This window comes from Eriocheir sinensis, unplaced genomic scaffold (genome assembly GCF_024679095.1).
Source record: "Eriocheir sinensis breed Jianghai 21 unplaced genomic scaffold, ASM2467909v1 Scaffold1354, whole genome shotgun sequence".
Lineage (NCBI taxonomy): Eukaryota > Metazoa > Arthropoda > Malacostraca > Decapoda > Varunidae > Eriocheir > Eriocheir sinensis.
Window position 1 is genome coordinate 2,015 of NW_026110689.1, and position 24,112 is coordinate 26,126.

Below are 24,112 nucleotides of genomic sequence, written 5' to 3' on the forward strand. Positions count from 1 at the left end.
CTGGTGCGTTCGGGACCAATGCTTCCCTGATGACGTTGGAGTAGTGAGGTGCAAGGTGGGGAAAGCGCAGACACTTTACGGTGAAGTAGGTGGCATTAGTGTAGATTCGGTCCACAAGGGGTGTCAGGTTGAGCTCAGACTGCATGTTGACAACCCTGGTAGAGACTGAGCAACCGAGAATAAATCTCATGACCCTGTTTTGGAATCTTTCAAGTGGCTCAAGTGATGATGGTGGAAGCTGACATAACGCAGGAGAAAGGTAGTCAACAACAGAGCGCAGGAACAGTGTGTAGATGGTCTTGGCTATATGAATGGAGATTCCAGTGGCATTGTTAGCAAGCCATTTAACGGGAGCGAAGCGCTGCTGCAGCTTGTCCAGGAGGTCTTGAACGATGGGTGGATGCGTTGCCGCGCAGGTATGGCTGGGGTTATCCTAACAGGTGCCCCCAGGTAGAGGTACTGCGTGCAGCGAGGGACAACTCTACCTCCCAATGTAAAATCTGGAAGTGCTCTTGGGATACGATATGAGAAGATTCTGCTCTTTTCTGGAGATATGACAAGTCCACATGTAGTAGATGCATCATTGAAACTGTTAAGGAGGAGCTGGAGATCTTGTGGAGAGGATGAGTGAATGCAAAAGTCATCGGCATAACAGGTCACTGTAGTTCCCGGGATGTTAGGCAGCAGAGAGAGGACGCGGTGCATAAGAACATTAAACAAAAATGGACTGAGAACACCTCCTTGGGGAGTGCCCAATTCGTAGCCGCAAGGTGTGCTGCACTCTCCTTTGAAAAGGACTCGAGCAGTTCTGGTGCAGAGGTACCCTCGGATCCACTTCAGCAAACGTCCTTTCACGCCAAAGTCAACAAGTTGATCAAGGATGATTTCTCGGTTTGCAATATCAAATGCACTCTTCAGATCCAGGAATGCAACAACACTGGTGGAGGAGAGGCGGGAGTAAAGCTCTAGGAGGCAGTGGTGAGTCCCTCTCTGCGGCAGGAAACCATAGAGTCTGTTAGAGAGGTTGGGCTGGAGACGGTGCATTAGACGGGCGAGGAAGATACGCTCAAGCACCTTGCTGAAGCACGACGTCAGTGAGATAGGACGGAACAGACGGAACTTGTCAGTGCCAGGCTTGGGGATGGGTACAATGATACTGGAAGTCCACGCTGGAGGCACGTGTCCTCAAAGAAAGCAGAGATTGTAGAGGCGAAGAAGAGGGTTGCCAGGGACCTGCTGGAGAAGACGCAGAACAGCGTATGTGATGCCATCCTCCCCCGGGGCTGTTGACTTGCCTTTCAGGAGGGCACGCCGGAGCTCATCGTCGGTGATTGGAACATCATCATCTTCATCTGTGCGCAACAGTGCATCCATCAGGCGTAGGGAACGAAGGCAGGCTCCAGTGGCGAGAGCGTCCCGAACAGGCGCAGGGAGGCTGGTGGTTCTTGACTGTTCGGACCAAGCTTCATTAAGGGACCGAGCATACTCAGCTGGGGAGTGGTGGAGAGCAGTGGGGGCTTTCTTCTTGACGAGCTTATTGATGAGGTGCCACATGGAACCCACGCTAGTGAGGTGATTTAAGCTGCTGGTGAGTGACTGCCATGAATCTCGCTGAACACACTGTTGTAAGGCCACAAAGTCGTCTCTGGAGCGCTGGTACTGATAAAGATGGTCGGGAGTTGGGTGTCTTTGAAAGGCAAGGCCATCCTGCACTGCCTTCTGTTCAGCCTGAAGTAATCGATCATTGAACGTCTTGGTGGCAACTCGGGGGCGGCTTTTAATGTCTGGTGACATACTGGCTGGAGAAGTCATGCGTTGACCGTACAAGGGAAGAGTAGAGTTCATCAGGGGAGGCAAAGTTGAAGGTAGGAAGCAGGGCGGTCACGTAAGATATGTAAGTGGGACAGTATTTAGGGGGAATGGTGACGCGGGTACGAGTGTGTGGGACAGGTAGTGTGGACGGCAGTGAATAGTGAAATCTGAGGGCAACATGGTCTGAGAAAAGCACAGGGACAGATGAACACTTGACATGGGACGCCACAAGACCGGATGTGATGATGTAATCCAAGGTTCCCCCGTGTGAGTGGGTGGCCCCGCCAGTGTCCCAGCGGCTGAGTCGGTGTCTTCTGATGTAGTTGAGAAGGCGGGGCCCATTTCGATTCGGGACTGGGGAGGCGTCACCAAGGTCAGGGTGACGGGCATTAAAGTCGCCCATGTATATCATGCCGTGAGGCGATGGAGGCGGCAGGTCATCCAATAGTATAATTCCTGGGGCGGAGTACACATTACACAGGCGAAGCTTGCCACTCCCAAAAGTTATTTCCAGCAGTTGGTATGTCATGTCCGCACCCGCTGATGTTCGTATGAGTTTATGAGTGACAGAAGCGTGAACGTAGCTGATGAGTCCATTCCTTACCGGGTGGACATAGGGCACGTAACCAGTAAGCGGGGGAGCATTTCTATCACCCAGCAGAGGACCAACAAACGCTTCCTGAATAAAGATGACCGATGGATGATGTTGGTATACATTGCCCTTCAGAGTAGCGAGCCTTGCGACGTTCCTGATGCCACGCGCATTCCAAGAGATGATTTCGAGATCCATTGTTCTATTGAGGTCTACTCTTAGGATGTCGGGAACCATGTATGGTGGGGGTGGTCAGGCGTGCCGCAGAGCGCTGTGCTCCACGTGAAGGAGGAGGAGGCTGCGCCTTCTCATCGGTCAGTCTCTCTACGGTATCAACGAGTGTGCCGACCCTCTCGGTGAGGGAGGTGACGTTGGCGATCAGCTGGCAGGCTCGTGTGGGCATCAACAAGTGTGTCGAGCTTGGCTTCTGCGGCGGTGAATTTAGTTGCCAGTTCATCCAGTCGAGACTCAGGGAATCAATCCGCGCTGTTACGCTGTTAACTTTCGATGTAAGGGAGGACACGGCGTCACGAAGGGCAGCAACTTGGGCATGGTGTGCGGTCGAGGCTGAGGCGCTTGTAGCAGCAGCGGGAGCAGAGCGGAGCAACGGTGGCGGGGGAGCGGGAGGGGAGGCAGGGCTGACTCGGCGCTTCGCACATCCATGCCACACATTCACCCCCTTTTCATGGCACCGAGGACATTCCCAGTGAGCGGTGTCGGGCGCGGACTGCATGGGTGACTCATTGGTGGCTGATGACGCAGAAGAGGGTGGCGGCGGAGGGGCACTGTGAGGGCAGGTGCGCGTATCGTGGGCTTGAGCACACCAAGCACATTTCTTGTATTAAGAGCAGTATCGAGATATATGGCCAATCCCCCAGCATCTGTAACACGTTGGTTTATCATTTTCCAGTCTGCGAAGCTCACAGGCAGGAAGGAAGGGTAAAAAACTGAACTCAACGGAGGACGGAGGAGGGGAAGGCAGACTCCAGGTGGCCACGATACGGTTGATGGGCTCCCCATTTACATGGAATCGTCGAGTAGAATGGACTCCGATCAGTTCCTTGGCCAGCGATGGTGCGACTCCAACCGGATACCTTGTGACAAGGTAGCTAGGATATTTCCTTGGCCTTTCAGGGGAGTCCTGCATGTCAAGCTTTAGGGACAGAAACTCTCCAGCCACGACTCGCCCTATGATGTCCTCGCGCTTCCTTGAGATGTAGACGAAGCGCGACGTCACAGCAGACATTTTCACCTCAGCCAGACAACGATCTAACTGGAAGACTTTGTTGAGTTCTGACAACCACCGTAGTTTCGTTTCCACCGACGGGTTGCCTGGGAAAACGAGCTTTGCATAGTCTGCTCGCGGCGCAAACGCTGGTTGGACAGGGGCAGGTGTACTGGGAGGTGGTGGCGGCAGGGAAGAAGGGGTTAAGGGGCCAAGGGATGGGTGTGGCGGGCCCTTAGCAGGGGGGAGTGCAGCGGCCGCCTCGCGCGTGTCAGAAGGGGATGGTTGACCTGCAGGCGATAGTAAGGTAGGTGACTGATGCGCAGGGTGCATCTCGTTGTGTTTCAGAGTCTTGAGGGCTGGGGGGTTCAGTGAGTCGGTACTGGTGTCGGACGAGGAGTCGACACGGCGCTTATTGGCGACGGCAGTAAGAGGGGCGTGAGATTGGCTCGGGCTCGTGGGGGTGGATGACGTAGCGGCAGCCTGATGGTGGTCTAAGGGTGGCCAGTGACGTTCGGCGTTGACATGGGCCATACTCTCGTCGTCGTCACTGAGAGCAAGGTCCATTTCTAGCTGGGTCAGCGTCGCAGGTCCCGTATACTCCATGGTGGGGCGTGGGTAGCGACGTCACCAGCAATGAGGCAGGGACAGCGTTGCCATGACGACGTGACGTCACACTACCCTTACTGCGCATGCGCAGTGGCCAAAGGACCGGCCAGGAGGGGCCTAGGACTTAGCGTGTGAAATATAGGCCAATCTACAGGCTATGTCCAGACCCACTACATCCAACAACGTAACGTACAAGCTCTCTGGGTCCTACTGGAGTCCTGGGCTTGAGCTTGGCAGGGGCAGGGCACCAGGTCCTCCAGAAAAGGCACAAAAAGCAGGAGAAGGCACAGAGGCTCGTAAACAAAAGCCCTCTGGCGGAGATCTGAGAAAGAGAGAGAGAGAGAGAGAGAGAGAGAGAGAGAGAGAGAGAGAAGGGAAGTCAAAGAGGAGGAGGGAAGGCGGAGGAGGAGGAAAAGCACAAATGGTATAAACGCCCGTTAAGTCCCCTCCCTCCCCACCCCACCATCCCCACTCAAAGCCAAGCCGCCGTGTCTCTCCGATATTATCTGGACGCTTTACCGAGCCGTTCATCCGGTCCCGGAATCGTTCCATTGATTTCGGGCCAGTTTTCCACTGATAATCTCGAGGAAGCAAGTCGTGCGCTCCCAGATTTTAAGCGAGGGAGAACGCGCGACGTGAAGTGGCCCTTAAAAACCCTCAAGGAGAGAATGGCCGCGGCGTTTCCAGGATACACGAGAATTTGAACTTTTGAGCAAAGAGAAAAGAAGGAGGAGTTTAATAAGTGGTGTTTGCTCGCCTTACCGTTGTCACTCGGCTAACCTCTCCTGCGACTTAGCTGGAGTCCTATATTACGGCACCTGTAGAGGTTATTGAGGGAAATAGATAAGGAGATGTAGTTCTTAATTAGTGGTGTTTGCTCTCCCTCACCACTGGTCACTCGGCTGCTTTCCTTCGACTTAGTGGAGTCTATATTACGGCACCTGAGAGTGTGAGGGAAAAAGGGTAGGAGATGTACGTTGTTTACTGGTGTTTGCTCTCTCTCACCGCTGGTCACTTCAGCTTATTTCCAAAGCCTGAAAAGGAGATCAATTCAGGTTCAAATGAGTGCTTTAGGTTCATGTTGCGGAAGAATGTAGTAAAGCTGACACCAGGATTACTAAAGCTCACTTCTAAATCCCAAAAACTCTTGAAAAGCACTTGTCAAATATGTGTACTTGGCCACTGGGATGTTTTTGAGAATTGAGGAAAGAGGATATTCAATGTTAGTAAAAAGATGTTTTCAACTTCAAATCTCTTTTATTACAGGCTTCTCTATGTCTTCTCCAGGTTATCTGGTTTTTGAGTAAGTGCTGCTGCGTCTTACTTTAGTTTCAGAAGTGAATAAGTTGTGTTGCTTATCTATCATCGCCCAGCCGTTACTAGTCCACTCTACGACTAATAAGGCCTTTCTCTAGTTTCACACTTCAGTCTGATGTTGAGTTCACTTCATCCTACTCCAGCCAAAGGTTAAACTTTCATCCATAATCAACAATTTGACATGTAAACTTCTCTAACAATTGCTTATTGCCGCTAATTATTCTTGCCGTCCATTTGTTAGCATTTCCACGAGTAATATCTCAACATAAGTTATCAACACGAAAGTTCTGAGGCGTTCCTGCTTGCCGCTCACAAAAATATGGCTTCAGATGAGTTTCATCTCTCTCATATTAATTAAACTAAAGATTACAAATATCAAAGATTACTGAGGCTCCCACAGAAGATGAGCCATTTTTTAATCCTCGTAACTGGAGTTTTATTACCCTGTTTTAAGGACTGCAAGCTTGTGGTTTCATCCTTCTATTTTACGGCGACAGTCAGGCACCTGTGATTGTTAAATAAGTTAAGGAAACGAAGTGTTCATAAAATATCTTAAAATATTGTCTTCATATCATGATGCAGAAAATTGTATCAGATTTTTAGGAGCAGGCCTGGATATAAGTCTCCACATTTCAACTTCAGTCCACACAGCTGTAGTTGAATAGAAAATGAGAAAACTTTATCCACATATTGAGAGAAAATGACAGCAGCACAGCACCACAGACTGCGACCATCATCGTGGCTCCAGCTATGAAGACTTCTGTGATTAAATACCACAGAGCCAACATTAATAATACCAATAATGCACAATACCTCTCAAAATACCACAGCACAATACTGCATATTACTACAGCACAACACAGCACTTCAGGACTATTCACAACATTATCATGCCAGAAATAAGCACAACCGGCTTATACGCTTTAACCACGGCACAACACATAATAATATAAAAAACAGCTATTCGCGTCTCTGCACAATTATCAATACTAACCCCTACACAACGCAGCACAGCACACCACACCGCAACATCCCGCATCTCCAACAAGTCGTCGTCCGGCCCATTTTCAAACCCCACTCACACAAACACTACATTATCAGTTTACTCGCTCAAATTTAATGTCGCCATGAATTCTCCTTGATGATCCGAGATGGAGCCCTTGTCAGCCTCATTACGAACTCCTCTAACTTCTAACTGTTGTTCCTGTCGCTTTTAATTGCCGCCGCCGCCTCGTTGTGGTCGCCGATCAGAATACAGAGGCCACGGCACGTCAGAGCATCTCGACGATGGAGAGAGCTTTCTTAGAAGTAGGTCAGGATTTGGCCGACGCCGCTTTGATATGGTAAAGACACACACACACACACACACACACACACACACACACACACACACACACACACACACACGAGCGCATGGGAACTCAGGTAGGTCTCAGCCGTGGAAGTCGGCGTTTCAAGAAATCACAGATCGGAAGATAAAGAGAAGCTGGACCAAGTTACGGCGGCGGGAGAGAAGCGGAAAGCGAAAAGTTTAGGAGGAGGAGGAGGAGGAAGATGCTTGGGAAAGACCCAACTAGTGTGACGGGGATGAACGTCAAGTTAAATTATATATTCGTTTTTGATAGTATAAGTAAATAATATTGTGTTCATTAGTTCAATATACGAATAATAGTTATTTGCCGTGACAAAAAAGAACAAAAATCTTCACAAAGGCACAAAACAAAAAGCTTTATTAAAATTCGTGCAGAAAGTAAGGAATAAAAGTCTGAACTGAAATATATCCTTTCCCTACTGTGGGGTTGCTTGAAAGGTCCTGGACTTCGAAAATCCCGTAAATTCTCCTTAATAAAAAATATATAAATAAAATATCTGAAATTGAGTTCTCAGACTCACAGCCCCTCTAGTCCACTTATTTCATATATATATATATATATATATATATATATATATATATATATATATATATATATATATATATATATATATATATATATATATATATATATATATATATATATATATATATATATATGACCAGTCACACTACGCCATAGGTTAAAGCAAAGAGACCAGATCACCTGCTCTTAAGATTTATTTAAAGCAACAAACAGGCACACAGCAACCTAACTATCTATTTCAAATTACATCCTATACAAATAGATTGTAACTTAACTGGAGATAGGGCAGAAGCTGAGGAGCCACACCTGATCTACCTCGTGGTCTGGAGCCCTGGAGTCCCTAACTTCAGATCTCTCTCGTTCTCTCTACAAGCACGCCATTAGCCCTCCTTACCTCAAGGGCTTCCCTCAGCTCTGCAACACAATCCACTCTGGACTTATGTGGATACTACAAAGCTGGAAGAACCACCACACGATGAAAAAACGTGTGCTTGGGAGGTTGGTGGGAGACGATCTAATCACGTTTGAGTCTGGGAGGAGAAGATGGCGGCGGGAATGAGGGGCCCGGCGACCAAGAATCCTCAGCACTTGATGATCAAGATGCCAGCTCTCGCCATGCACTGACATCTCGGTTTTCTGCATACTTCCCTTATACCTAACGCCCTAACGGCTATGGATTATTATTTAATTAATAACTAACACCATGCACCTAGGTAATAGTGGGTCATGCATCCCTCATAACTCAGCTTTACAAGCAGTAACCAACGAATACTGATTTGAAATAGGTACTGTTTCCCGCCTTCTAGTTTTCCCGCCTGTCCTGTGACTGCACTTCCCGCTCTCTCAATCAAAATGGCGGTCTAGCTTCCATAATTATTTTTTCCACAGGCTATTCTTCTTGAATAATGAAATCGCGACACCTACCAATATTTGTTTAAGATACGGGAGAAATAAGCTTCAAATATGTAATCAGAAGAAAGTCAAATGGCAGAAAACACACACAGTGCCTCCTCCCATCCCTCTGTGAAGTATGAAAGATAAAAGAAAACAAAGGTCTGAGAAAGAAAATAACAGAAGTGGCTGGAAACACCAATAAAACATAAGGAGAAACTGTAGTATGGAAAAAACCAAAATTTTCAAAGTCAAATCACTCATGTGTTTTAGCCTGCAATAGAATCACCAGAGCCATCGGAAAGCGGTGACCCCAGTGACACGCCTTTGTGTGAGCACTTGGCTTGACCTCGGTGCTTAGCCTAGGATACAGGAGGAGGCGGAGAGTTGGGCGTGGAAGTTTAACCTTACCTGTATGTGTGTGTGTGTGTGTGTGTGTGTGTGTGTGTGTGTGTGTGTGTGCCGTACGACCAACACAGAGAGAGAGAGAGAGAGAGAGAGAGAGAGAGAGAGAGAGAGAGAGAGAGAGAGAGAGTACATTATCTCTCCCCACTGGGCAATTCGTTCCTGCCTCTCTGCGTCAGTACTTGAAAAAATAACACCGGCGTTTTCTTATTCTGCTGCTGGTGTTCACAAAGTCCCTCAATAACAGGGAATTAGCATGACACTTGCGCTTTTTCCCCTCCGACCTCGCCTCCTTCTTCCTTTTATCTTATTTTACAGTTTTCTGCCTGTACCTCCACTTTTCTTGCTAATATTTTTCCCCATACAGCGCTTCCTTCTTCCCCCAAACTGCTCCTCAAAAAAACAACTTTGTTGATATTAAAATCAATAGCTTCCTCAAAAGAAAGGTTCACCCTAATAAGTTTATTAATAAATCACCAGTGCATATGTATATATATATATATATATATATATATATATATATATATATATATATATATATATATATATATATATATATATACTCTCTCTCTCTATATATATAATATGAAATGTGTGTGTGTGTGTGTGTGTGTGTGTGTGTGTGTGTGTGTGTGTGTGAATGCATACATTTATTTTTCTTTCATATCCCATTGTACTTCCGGTGCCCAGCGATCCGTAGTTTTTCGAATTGAGAATGGACGTTTTAACGTTTTCTGCTCCATTTCACGCTTTTTATTGTTGTTTGTTTTTCCACTCGCTGACCGTGTGTGTGCACAATGTGTCCATTAAATGTCAAGTGTGTGTGTATATGTATATCAACCCTTGTGTGTGTGTGCATGTGTGTGTGTGTGTGTGTGTGTGTGTGTGTTTATATGTATGTGTGTGTGTGGGGTGGGGGGAAGTTGTCTGTGTTTTAACCTTTTTATTTGCGTGTCTGTCCATCTATTAGATTCCCCTGCCTGTTGTCTCTCTATCCTGTTCCATATTTGTTTCTTTCTTTATTCCACAGCCGCTTTGTGCCTTTGTCTGTCTGAATGGACGCTCGTCGCTCTGTGAAATAAAGCCATGATAATAACAAACGGCTTGCATTTTACGCAATATTGTCCTCCAGTTCGTTGACATTTCATATTTATAGATTTTACCATACATCGACGTCAGGTCATAAGGATTTCCTAGTAATGTGTTTTTCTCTTACATTATTTTATTCCAAGCAAAAGGTACATTTCCGGGAAAAAAAAAATAAAATAGTATTACCCCTGCTTCATTTTTTCACGTTTTCCTTCTACTGTGCCTTCGTAAATTCAGCACAAAAGGCCAAAGCAACCAGTGGCGATTCTAAGACGCGCTTTGGCCGGAGTTTTCAAGGTGAAGGCGAAGGACAAGAAGAGATCAACACGATGACGAAAAGGAGAGCTACAAGAATAAAAAAGAAGAGTCAAGAGCAGAGGGAAAATTATGAATAAAACAAGAAGTGATAAAAAGTAAAAAAGACTAAAGAAACAGAAGAAAAAGAACGCATGAAAGACCTTAAAATACAGCTTGAAAGAAAAAATAAGGTGAAATGGCGATTAAAAAAAAAAAAAAAAAAAGAAAAAAGAACGAAAAGTTATTCAGCCACAGAGAGAACTCCCATGACATCCACCACCATTTAAATAATATCATAATCATCACAATTAACACCATCATCACCATCATCAATACTGTTTTGCCCGTTTCCAAAGAAAAAAGCTCGCACTGCCCGTGTTTCATGTCAGCACCGGAAGCTAGGTAATGAAAAGACCTGAAATACTGGCAACTCCTGTCTCTTATTCGTGTGTGAGGAAGATCCTCAAATGATCAGTAGACAGAAGAAAACTGAAAGCGATCACTCATCCTCTGCCACACGTTGAGGAGAGAAGAAAGGCGGAAGGAAGGAGGTGGCTGTAATCGATAATGCAGTGGATGTGTCGGAGGAGGAAAGGAAGGAAGGAGGGGCAATGAAGTGGAGAGAAAATCATCAGGACTTGAAAGAGGGGAGGAGGACAAGAAGAGAAGGATCAAAGGGGAATAGTAGCTAATATGTATGGTATTAGAGAGGAAGGAGGGAGGAGGGAGGGAGTAGGAGTAGAAGAAGCAGAAGAACGTGGCTGAAAAGAAAGGATGTCGATGGGGAAGATTAACAGAAAGGAGATCAGAATTAAAATTACGATGAGTATGAAGGAGGAGAAGGAGAAGGATGTGGAGAAATACTACATGTAGAAGAGAGAGAGAGAGAGAGAGAGAGAGAAGTCATGCTACAGTTTCATTTGAATTCAAGTTTTGATCTTCTGACCTCAATTGTACGAGTTTTCCAACCAATCATGTGTTTATGAAAATAGAAATCAGAGGGGTGTTTTTATTTTATTTTTTGGTATACGTCTGCACCTATAGCGCCGGTAAAACCTCGAGGGCCTGGATGGTATTGGCCCCAGCCCCAATCATCTAAGCACCACTGGTGTAAGTGTTCTATAGTGGCGCCATGTCCTCACTAAGCTGATTGGGTGTTGTTATCTTTCACTGCTTGGCTTCTTTGTTGGTCTTTTTGAGCCAAGCTTCAACACGAACGATCAGTCAATCAGCCCTCAGTCCTTTCTGCTTTTTTTCATTCATGCTCCTTTTGTTGATTTTCAGTTCAGACGCACAGAAGAAAATAATGACCTAAATGTGGAGGTGAATTGTTGGCACATTTATATTCTTTTATTATATCAACTCACTCTCCTTTGCCCCCATTTTCTGTTTCTGTTCACGCTCCGATAATTAAGTGGGTCAGTTTTACATTCCCCCATGTAGTTCACACACACAACACCAGAATCAGAATAATAAGTGGAGATGTGACAGAGGTGCCTAACCTTTAATACGCTTTCCTTTGTAATCCTCCTGTTCCCTCTTCTTTCTAGTTTTCTTCTTTCTATCTTGCTACACACACACACACAACACACACACACACACAAATCTATGTATAAATGCAGTCAAGTATAATGTTTACCCAAGCCTTTGACACACACACGCCTAGGTTAAGTCCACTTTCCTGCTGTAACATTTCCTTTAATGCTCCAAAAAAATTATGAAGTGGCTTTTTAATTCACAGTCCGCAGAAAGTAAGGATATCATATAATAATAAGATTACAGAGTTGCGTGCGCGCCTAACCTATCCTACCCCCCTTCCTCCTCACCCACCTTTCTCCTTTCATCCTTTTCCCTAAGTAATAAAATTTTGATCAGACTTCAGGTTATTACAGCGTTACCTTATTGCGGTATGAGTTTGCATTGCCCGTGACTGGCATTCGCTTATAAATATTCAAATGCCCTTCTAATTTTTTTCCATAATAATTTATAGTTATTGCCCAAAATGCTCTTTTTTGTGATGTGGTTTTAACTTTCACGGTTGCCTCTAGTATGGGTATATATTTAAATGTTAGTCTTGTGATATGGTCAGTAGTTTTTAGGTTGCTATTCCTGGAGTTTTTTTTCTTCTTGCGGCGTGAATTTACCTCTCCGTTCTTGCCCTTTCGCTCGGTAACCATTTCAATGTTCCTTCTATAAATTTAAGATGAGCGATTTAATATATTTCAATGCGCGCCTGAAAGCTAAATGTTCGTGTCCGTCTCTCTTCACCAGTAAGCTATTTTAACGTCGCCGTGTCTAATATAATTTTACGATTAGAGCTTCCACCTTTTTTGTTTCCGGAATTGTTCTATTGGCGATGCTCATTTACATTTCCGTAGCCTCCGTCGTTTTGTAAATATTTAAATCTCGCGCGTGCAATATTTCTGAGCCGCGGCGTCGTTAAATCGCCATAAACTGCTTGTGATATCAGAGGTTTACGAGCCCACTTCATTATAATGGATACGCGGTAGAATTGAAGAGATGCCTTGATTGCGAAAGCGTCGCGTGCACGGTGCTTCCGGCTCCGAAATAATTCACAACGGGCTTACAATTACTTCATTTTGCCCGACGCCCAACACACCTCGCTCGCTCATTATCCTGGTGAGAGGGGCGTTTACCCGATGTGACGCGGAAGAACCCAATGATGATAATAGAAATAACAATAACAATAATAATAATAAACTTAATAATGGCTAGCAATATCAACGACAACACAATCAGGTCACGGGAAACGACCTTTTAGAACGTCCTCCACCTCTGTTTTTGTTTTGGCGGTAGTGTAATATCCATCCTGCTCCGGCTTAAATGTTGTATATTCATCCGTCCACCGTGCATTTATCCATCCGCCCCTGACTTCAACAATTCCCTGTTTGCCATTCGGTTCACTTTAGCTGTCGCTTTCATTAGTTCTGCGTAGTTTATTGTTTACTCTTTATCATCATCGCAGTATCTTACAACGGTAGCAGCGACGGGAGAAATTTGTGGCCTACCGTGTAGCAGCGACGGGCCAAATTTGTGCTGTAATGATAAACCCCCAAAATAGATGATGCACAAAACTGAAAGTCACAAATGCTGATATATATTATAAAATGGTTTGTGTAGTGACGATTTTTCTCTTTTTCTCGCTTAGAGGGATACCATTAGAAACATGATCCCCGCTGCTACCTGGTTAAACTTTGTCTTGACCCACGAATCACTTTCCAAACTACATTTAGCGAGACATTATTGGCATGCGTAATGATACCAAGAACATGCCACCACTAAAAACCTACAGTGCCTGCCCGCCTCCTCCAGCCAAGTAATGCTGGGTCAAAGTGAAGCTTCTCCATTTCGCCTGGCATGCCCAAAGGGTCCTCAGGCACAGCAAATCAACAGGCTGACGGCAGGAAAGTATCTCGCTGGAAAAGATGGAAGTGAGGAGAACTTTTTCGTGTCCACCACAAGCCGGAAATGAAGTGTGTCTTCTCTTCTCTTCCTTCCTTCCTCCCACTCTGTATTCTCATTCCAACAGTCCTAATTTCCTTCCCTCCTTCATTTCATCAGTCTAGCCCCTTCTCCTGTCCACTTTCTGCCCTTTTCCTTACATCACTCCTTTCCTCTTTCTGACTTCTCTTTTTTCGTTATTCTTCGCTCTTTCTCATTTCCCTTCACTCTCGTCTTTTTTAAAACTCTTTCACTTCCTTTTTTTATATTTCGGCCGCCCTTAACCCTTCAACTTTCCCCACCCATTTGTTTAATTTCTCTCTACATCGCATTCCTTTTCTTCCTCGTTTCAAACCTTCCCCTCCTCCTTCCTTCCCTCTCCATATCTCCATCTCCTCCTTGCTTTTTGCATGAGTCCTCCTCTCTCTCTCTTTTCTTCCTTACCTTTCCTTCATTCCCTTTCTCGTCTCCTTCCCTTCCATTCTTCCTTTCCAAGTCTACGAGAATTAAAAAGTGTTTCCTTCCCTTTCTTCCTTCCTTCCCTTCCTTCAAGAGACTAATAGAAGAAAATCCTCTCAAATTCTCCACACTCCCGCGACACACATTTTGCAGTGCTTCGTGAGAGTAATGCCGTGTCTTCATTGTCTTGATGAGCCATGTTAATGGGTGCCAATACAGACCACATTCAAGAAGAGGTTAAGATAAGAAGTCATGGATGATGAGGTATAGGTGGGGTTTAGTGTACAGGAGCTGCCTTATATGCGACCGGCCTCTTGCAGATCTCTTACGTTCTTAAGTTCTTATGTAATCCTCTCAGTGATATATAAATTCATTTAGTATGCACGTATATACATTTCTTTTATATTACGCGGTTTCTCATCATTCGTAAATCAAATTCATTTTGCTACGTGATATATTCATTACGTATTCATTTTGATTTTATTCAGCTCATTGCAGGTTGCAGTTTTGTTTATATATCATATTGATTATGGTTTTATTATTTCACCAGCCCTAATTAGTTTTACATTAAAAATCAATGTTGGCTGCTCAGTAACGCAGTCTTAATTACTTAAAGCTGTTACACTCCATGTTCACAGCTTCATCACTATTACTGCAGTGCGTCTACACATTACTACAATTACTGTAGTTTCTACGACCACTGCAACAGCTATCACCTTCCTCCAACACTAAACATTCTTAATTCTATCCCCCTTAACTCAAAATCTCAGCTTGGAAACTTCATAATCTCATCTCTTACTAAATCAGCTTCCTCAGAGGCTGGGCGTTCTGTACCGTCTCCGCCAGTTCTTCTCCCCTGCACAGTTGCTGTCCATATACAGGGCCTTGTCCGCCCTCGTATGGATATGCATCTCATGTTGGGGGCTCCCTCACACAGCTCTTCTGTGGACAGGTAAATTGGAGGAATTAAAGGCTCTTCGTCTCATCAAATACTCCTCCTCCTCATACTAGTAGTCTTCTACCTCCTTAAATTCCCATACGATGTTGCCTCTCTTTCTATCTTCTATCGATATTTCCACATTGACTGCTCTTCTGAACTTGCTTCTTGCCTCCCCCCCCTCCGCATGACCCCCGCTGCACTCGACTTTCTACTCATGTACTCATCCCTGTACAAACCCCTTATGCACAGAGTTAAGCAGCATCTTCACTCTTTCATCCCTCACGCTGGTAATCTCTGGAACAATCTTCCTTCATCTGTATCTTCCTCCTGCTACCACGACCATACTCTTTCAAGGGAGGTGTCAGGACACCTCTCACTCCCGAAACTGACCTATCTTTCAAAGCCACCTCTTTTGGAATCTTTTTTAGGAGCAGTGATGTGGGCTTTTTTGATAATGTTGCTTTGTATGCCCTTGAACTGTCTCCTTTACTAAAAAATAAATTATCATCACATCACACCACCACTGCTACTACTACTACTACTGCTACTGCTACTAATGCTACTACTACTACGTACTATTAGAATGTATAATATTAATGTTCAGGATCGGTATCACTATTATAATTTTATTATTATTATTATTATTACTATTATTATTATTATTATTATTATTATTATTATTATTATTATTATTATTATGCGTTACTACTGTCACTATTATCATGTCTATCATTATTATCATGTCTATCATTATTATCATGTCTATCATTATTATCATGTCTATCATTATTATGTCTATCATTATTATCATGTCTATCATTATTATCATGTCTATCATTATTATCATGTCTATCATTATTATCATGTCTCATTATTATCATGTCTGTCATTATTATTATTTTTCTTTATTGTTATTATCATTATTATTAGTAATATTGTTATGAAACTATTATTACTGTTAGTAGTATTTTTGTTGCTATTGTTATTGTTATTATTAGTAGTAGTATTATCACTTTGTTCTATTAATCAGGAACAAAAGCCTATTTTCATTAATTTTGTATTGGGGTGCACATGTATATAGTATGCATTCTGAGTTAGCCATACTTAATTTTTTTGCAATCTTTAATATATTTTTGAGAGACCTTGTCGCACCTGTTATGCTCACTTATATATAAATATATATAACATGTAGTCCATAAGAGAGCTACGGCTCAATGGACTAGTGGCTTTTAAAGACAATGTGTAAAATAATCTATGTAACTACCTTGAGGCCAATAAATCAATCAATCAATCAATCAATCTCTCTCTCTCTCTCTCTCTCTCTCTCTCTCTCTCTCTCTCTCTCACTTTTCTTTTGTTTATTTTACTCATTAACAGTTTTCTTATCCGTCATAGTAATTCTCAACATAAATATGAGTGCATGAGTTAATGAACTATCTGATTTAGTGACTCTCTCTCTCTCTCTCTCTCTCTCTCTCTCTCTCTCTCTCTCTCTCTCTCTCTCTCTCTCTCTCTCTCTCTCTCTCTCTCTCTCTCTCTCTCTCTCTCTCTCTCTCTCTCTCTCTCTCTCTCTCTCTCTCTGTTAGTGATTCCATTAATTCTCTCTCTCTCTCTCTCTCTCTCTCTCTCTCTCTCTCTCTCTCTCTCTCTCTCTCTCTCTCTCTCTCTCTCTCTCTCTCTCTCTCTCTATATTGCTTTTCCCCACATTATCGTTTCATCTCTTCTTCCTCCTCTCCCTCTCCCTCTCACTTGGTCACAGAGGCGTCGTTCTGAGCATCTCTTCCTTGGAGGTCGCCGTGCAGCGTTCGTATCCTCTGCAGCCTCAGTCGCACATATCTGCCTCCGTAAACTCAACAGCTGCTTTGATGGTCCTGGAGCCCCCGGCCGCCCGTTCACCAAAGACGTGTGGATCTGGAAGGCAATCAGAGGGTGCTTAGGGTACGGAGAGAGAAGGAGAGGTGCTGAGTGGGTTGGTTGTGGTGGGGAGAAGAAGGGGGGTGGGTTTAGGTGGTGAAGAAGGGGAGCTCATAGGTTTAGGTGGTGGAGAGGTAGAGAGTGGGTTGGTCTTAGAGGTGGAGAGAGAGGGAGGGAGTGGGTTTAGGTGGAGAGAAGTTGGGAGTGTTTATGTGGGTGAAGGAGAGAGGGAGTGGGTTCCTTTAGGTGTTGTTTTAGAAGGAGTGGGTTTACAGGTAGTGGAGGTAGGTAGGGAATGTTTTACAGGTGGTGGAAGGAGATAGGGAATGGGTTTACAGGTGGTGGAGAGGAAGGGCATGGGTTTACAGGCGATGGAGGGAGGAAGGAAATGGATTTAACTGGGGAAAAGAAGTAGGGAGTGTGTTTAGCTGGGGAAAAAGAGGAGAAAATGGGTTTACCGGTTGGAGGGATGGCGCGTCGCAGTAACCGTGTGGGGAGAGGTGATAAAGAGGACATGTGATGATGAGGAACGAGGGACATGATGAAGGAGGAGGTACTGAGCATGGAAGAGGAAAGAAGGTCGGAGAAAGGACATAATGGAGAGAGGCACTAAAAATAACATATGATAATCAGGAATGTGGGGCAAGAGGGAAAAAGAATAGAAGATAGATAGAAGAATAGAAGATTGATAAAAGGAAAAGAGGATGGAGGAAAATGAGGGAGACGGAGCAAGTAATGACGAGAACGAAGAGAGGAAGACCCGAGGATGAGATGAAGAAAGTGAGAAAATGCTGATAAATGGAAGTGGGATAAAAGGAAAAGAAGAAGAAGAAGAGAAGGAGGAAAAAAAAGACTGAAGAGGCGATAAGGAGATTGTAAAAAGTTCTGAAAAAATTAAGCACTGATGAAATTGATGAGGAGACTGAGAAAATGCTGATAGATGGAAGTGAAGGAAGGAGAAAGAAGGAAAAGAAAAAATAGAGAAGGAAGAAAAAAAAAGACTGAAGAGGCGATAAGGAGATTGTAAAAGGTTCTGAAAAATAAATTGGGGAGTTTAAGGAAGAGAGGAGGAGGAGGAAGAGGAGGAAGAGAAGCCAGGGAGGTTGAAAAGAGGTACTGAAAAGGGAAGAAAGAAAGTAGAAGGAAGAGAAGACTAACTATAGATGGGAAGGTTGATTGGTATTATAGAAGTAGAAAGAAAAAAGAAGAATGGAAGATCAAAGTGGATATTATAAGTTTGAAAAAGGTCGTGAAAGTGAAAGAAGAGAAAAGAAGGAATAGAAGAAAAATCGACGAGATGGGAATATTACAAAAAAATAAGACCTCAAAGAAAAAGGAAAAGGAAAGGGAAAAAGATGAAAAGGACTGAGCGGAGAAGACACACAGAGCCGAGCGAGGTGGACAAAGAGGAAGAAATAGGAAACACATCTATAACGAGGGAAAGTGAGGCGAAAGGAGAAGACATTTTGGTATCACATAATCTCTCTCTCTCTCTCTCTCTCTCTCTCTCTCTCTCCCTCTCTTATTTATCTATCTTTATATATTTCACAGGTTCTTTGGTGTTTCATTATTTATTTACCTGCCTTAATGCTTGCTCCCTTTCTCTCTGGCGATTTTATTTTTTATTTTTGTAGTCTGAATATTATAACGCGAACTCGTATTTTTATATTTCCTATTTTCCTTCAGGTTTTCTCCCTCATCTGTAGCTCCTTATCTCATTATATACTTCCCCTGATGCTCTCGGAAAACCCAAGGCACCATTTTCATTTTCATTTTAGCCTCAATATTGCAGGATATACTTGTAGGAGTTTTCTGCTCTCCCACAGGTCTTCCTCCTCCTCGGCTCTTGTTTCTTATCAAATGGCTTACTTCCCTTGCTGCTCTCAAGAACCCAAGGAGACAATATGTTTTCTTTATCCTTTTTGCTCTTGTTTCTTATCGAATGGCTTACTTCCCTTGCTGCTCTCAAGAACCCAAGGAGACAATATGTTTTTCTTTATCCTTTTTGTTTCATGACCAGCGCAAATTCGGGATATATATTTTCTTACTTATACGAGTACATCCCTTCCTTCCCATCTCTCGTTGCTTATTCAAGTTATCCGCTTTCCTCGGAGTTCTCTATACACCAAGGAGGCAATGATTTTTTTTTTTTAGTAATTGCTTTAGTCCTGATGGTTAAGTTTGTAACGGCGGCAGTAATATAATCTAAGTGGAATACGTCTTTGTAATCTAAATGGGATGTTTTGTAATCTGAATGGAATACAGCTTTATAATCTAAATGAAATATATCTTGTAATTTGTGCGTGCAGCGATTAGCGGTCTTTTTTTCTACAGTTTCTTTTTCTTGCCCTTGAGCTGCCTCCTTAGCTGTAAAAAAAAAAACCTCTAAATGGAATATGCCTTTGTAATCTAAATGGGATACGTTTTTAATCTGCATGGAATGTCTTTGTATCGAATCAATTTCTTCCACCGTGCCTTATCAAATGTATGTCTTGAATTTGTCTTCCCTGTATTGGCTCACTTTCTTCCACTGTGCCTTATCAAATGTTTGTCTTGAATTTGTCTTCCCTGTATTGGCTCACTTTCTTCCACCGTGCCTTATCAAATGTTTGTCTTGAATTTGTTTTCCTTCCTTCTACCCTCTTCTTCCCCTTTCACGACCTTTTCAAACTTGTAATCTCCACTTTGATCTTCCATTCCTCCTTTTGCTCCCACCAATCAACCTTCCCATCTAGCTGGTCTTCTCTTCTCTCTACCTTCTCTCTTCCCTTTTTGGTACCCTTTTCAGCCTCCCTGTCTTCTCTTCCTCCTCCTCCTCTTCCTTAAACTCCTCAATTTTTTATTCGTTATTAGTGTCTTTCTTGTATCTATCTTCCTTCTGTGAACGGTGATGAAAGAAATAACGTTACCTCTGACGCTATTGGTAACCTTCAACGCGTGGGTGACGGAGCAATTGACCTTTCTTTCGGCCACTCCTCTAACTCTTTTTAGGAGCAGTGAGTAGCGGGCTTTTTTTTTCCATTATTGTTTCCTTTTTTTATGCCCTTGAACTGACTCATTTGCTGTAAAAAAATGTAAACAATAAATAGCGAGTCTTTTGTAATACGTGTGTGATTGTGTAAAGTCAGGTATGCGTTTCCATCAGGCAGGCTTTCCTTTCTTCCTCATCTCCTATTTATCTGTCTTTTCTCCCGCGGTGCTCCTCATACGCTAAAGTGCCGATCGTTTTCGTGTTGTTCATCTACTAAACCATAACGGCGATGCTTCTCTTCTTACCAGGTATGTAAAAAGTTGAAGGCTTGAGTACCTGGATTTTATTATTATTATTATTATTATTATTATTATTATTATTATTATTATTATCATTATTATTATTTAGTCATTACTTCAAAATATATATAAAGGTGGGAAGGTTCTTTTTCAGTCGAGGTAGATACACGGAAAAATGTTACGAGAAAAATATAACCAGAAACATATAAATAAAAAAAAAAGTTTGCCCAGAAGTCACGTACAGTTCACTTTAAATAATAAGAAAAATATATATACTGACAGCTTGACATAGAGAAAGGACGAGAAAAAATATATAAAATATGGAATTCAAAAAAGCATAAACAGTGACATACATATGAAAGCCACGCAGTTTACTTTAGACGAGTTATAGAAAAAAAAAAACTACGAGAAGAAAAAAACACAGAAAGAGAAGATATATAAAAAAGACGTGTACTGAAAATGATAACAAAATGAAGCTTACCATTAGGAAAAAAGAAAGTTACAGGAGAGCAATTGAAAAAAAAAAAAAAAAAAAAATCGACATGTACCCCAATGAATATAATGTATTTGTCGTTTAATACTCCTTTTACTAACGATAAATTATTAGGAAAAAAGAAAATTACAGTAGTGGTATTGCAATAACTAAAAAAAAAAAAAAATCGAAATAAATTTAACGAATATAATGAATTTGTCGATTACTACTACTATTACTAACGATAAATAATTAGGAAAAAAGAAAATTACAGTAGAGGAATTGCAATAACTAAAAAAAAAAAAAAAAAAAAAAATCGAAATGTACCCCAATAAATATAATGAGTTTGTCGATTACTACAACTATTACTAACGATAAATAATTAGGAAAAAAGAAAATTACAGTAGAGGAATTGCAATAACTAAAAAAAAAAAAACAAAAAAAATCGAAATGTACCCAATAAATATATTGTATTTTTCGATTAATAATAATATTAATAACGATAAATAATTAGTAAAAAATAAAATTACAGTAGAGTAATTGCAATAACTAAAAAAAAAAAAAAAAAAAAAAATCGAAATGTACCCCAATAAATATAATGAATTTGTCGATTACTACTACTATTACTAACGATAAATAATTAGGAAAAAAGAAAATTACAGTAAAGGAATTGCAATAACTAAAAAAAAAAAAAAAATCGAAAAGTACCCCAATGAATATAATGAATTTGTCGATTACTACTACTATTACTAACGATAAATAATTAGGAAAAAAGAAAATTACAGTAGAGGAATTGCAATAACTAAAAAAAAAAAAAAAAAAAAATCGAAATGTACCCCAATGAATATAATGAATTTGACGATTACTAAAAGCTCTACCAGCCTCCAGGAGTGTGCGCGGCGCCAGCTTTCCTTAATGTCCAGCGGGGGGCGGGGCGTCAGGTTAATGCCGCAGAAATGGCCTCTGTTACGGTGACCTTTTAGCGCAGCAGTGGTTCCCGGGGTTCGATTCCCTGCAGTCAGCGGTGTATAAGAGGAAGAGGAAGAGAAGAGGGGAGATAAAGGAGGAATAGGAGGAGAAGGAGGAAGAGTAGTAGTAGTAGTAGTAGTAGGAGGAGGAGGAGGAAGTCAAAGGGAAGGAAAGAGGGGAGGAGTGAAGGACTTCCATCGCTTATTTCTCCCTCTCCCCATTTCCCCTCCCGCTCACCTCCCTCGTTTTCTCCCCTCACTTCCCTTTCTCCCTTTTCTTCTCCCTCATATTGTACACTTCGAGAACATTGATGGCATAAATAGATATACGGAAAACAGTTATGCAGATGACACTGAAAACGACAAAATAACATACGAAGAATAAAACAAAAAGAAGTTAACGTAAAAGAAATAAAAGAAAGAAAATGTGGAATATAAAAAAAAATCTCGCACGTAAGCTTCAATTCCCTTCACTTTCACTCACGGAAAAAATATGAAGATCAAGAGAAATTCGTGGGATTACAAAACGTGGTCCATCAGCGGCCAGGCCAGAGTTTGTTTGTTTGTTTGTTTATCCATTTTTCCTTCAGCGATGCGGCAGGTGGGTTATTTTTATGCTAGGTTATTTATCTATTTATTTACTCCATGAATATTCTCCCTTTGTTGCTTATTTCCACTTTTATGTATGTATTGATCTGTTCGTGTGTATGTGTGTGTGTGTGTGTGTGTGTGTGTGTGTGTGTGTGTGTGTGTGTGTGTGTGTGTGTGTCGCTACCTCCAGGATTTACTGTACAGTGAAGAGAATGACGTTCAGATTGCTTTCATGAACTTCAAACATAAATTTTCAATCTCAATATCAACCAGAATTCAACTTTATTGTTCCTTATATTCAAATTTTGTAAAACGTGAAATATATAAATTGAAGATTGACGTGAGAGAAGTAGAAGGAATATCAATCTTGATTACGCGTGAGCACTCCCTAGCCGAGGAGGAAGGGGTTGGAGTAGGCGCGGGAGGCGGGTTACCAGTGGAGGGGCGCCTTTGTTCGTGTCGAAGGGTTCACACACGTATTTTTAAACATTCCGTCACCTACGTTCATCAATTTGACAAGGCTTTCCTAAGAGTTTGGGGCACTTCCAGGAGTAGTTTTATGACCCTGGTGGTAGTGTGACCCTTCTTCTGTGCCATGAACCTTAAAAACCACTCATGAAAACCCGACTGATGCCCTCCTTCACCTTTAGAAATAGTTGATGTGAGAAGCGATGGTGTCTTAAAATACGGCCCTCAGATCGAGAAACATGCCTGCGAGCAATGCGTCAGATCTGCCCGGCTGAGGTAATAGTTTGGTATTAATGGCTTTGAAAACTTGTCGGTGGGTAGGATGGATCGTAAAACTATGTCATCTTATTCATAAAGTTTTGAACCTGTATGCATAGTTTGTCAGAATGTGCTAACTTATATTTCTCGTTGTTTATTGTGTTAAATATTTTACGTTTAAACTGTTTATGTTTCAATTATATATTTGGACCATATAGTTTAACGAATGTTCTTTCATATTTTTTGTTATTTTGATACGTGATGGAGGTAAAGTTAGGGGCCTACGCTACAGCTGCGCGTGGCCGCGGTGCTCACCTCCGTCGCAATAGCCCTGATGCCTGTGGGCTGAACGAAAACAGAGAGCGGGATGACAGTAGAGCGACGAGATGCGTTACGTAAGGGCTGTTTTGCGTAATTGGAAAACCTCTGTACTCCTCCAACGGAACAGTTATTGAAAGGGAAAGTAGAGGGAAAGAAAGCTAATCAGAATTTAAGCATAGACAAGTAGGGGGTTCGAGTAATTAGTTTCTTTATAGGGCCAGTGTGACTTTTCTTTTTTGTGCCCTTGAGCTGCCTCCTTTGTTATAAAAAAAAAAAAAAATCCAGGTTACCACGTTTTACTTCCCCCAAACTTCCCCACGTACCCATTTATCGACCAGCCCGAACGGGAGGATGAACAGCTGGGTGAGCTGCACACCGACCGCCCGAGCCAGGATTCGAACCCGGGCCCGCGGATTCGTAGCTAGGCACGCTAACCACTAGACCACAGATAGATATTATGTAATTCTGAGGTCAACAAACATATTTATGCATCTGTGTAACTCTCTGTGCGTGTGTGGGACCGTGGGGGGGTGGTGGTGGTGTGTGTGTGTGGGGGGGGGGGGGGTATAAAACTGGAACACTAAAACAAACACATTCAAATTTGTGAGATAAAAGGGGGGGGGGGGGGGCAAAAACCTGGAACACTAAAACAAACACGTTCAAATTTGTGAGATAAAAAGAGTAAATCAAAGCAGAGAAAATGCCAAAAGAACCAACGACTTAGCGAAAAGAAAACAGCTGCGCCATAAAACAACACGACCATAAAAAAGACGCAAATTCCAACAAAAAAGCTAAAAAAGAGATAAGAGAGAGAGAGAGAGAGAGAGAGAGAGAGAGAGAGAGAGAGAGAGAGA

The 24,112-nt window shown here is 42.7% G+C and overlaps 1 protein-coding gene across 1 annotated transcript in view; it reads right to left on the reverse strand.

Moving 5' to 3' along the window:
• Positions 1-1,373: 1,373 nt before the first annotated feature.
• LOC126989876 (laminin subunit alpha-1-like) overlaps positions 1,374-24,112 on the reverse strand; it is a 53,738-nt gene continuing 30,999 nt past the window's right edge. The window contains 5 exon segments of the mRNA XM_050848500.1: positions 1,374-1,490; positions 2,042-2,268; positions 5,127-5,179; positions 16,746-16,841; positions 16,843-16,907. Of these exon segments, the coding sequence (XP_050704457.1) occupies positions 1,374-1,490; positions 2,042-2,268; positions 5,127-5,179; positions 16,746-16,841; positions 16,843-16,907 (558 nt within the window).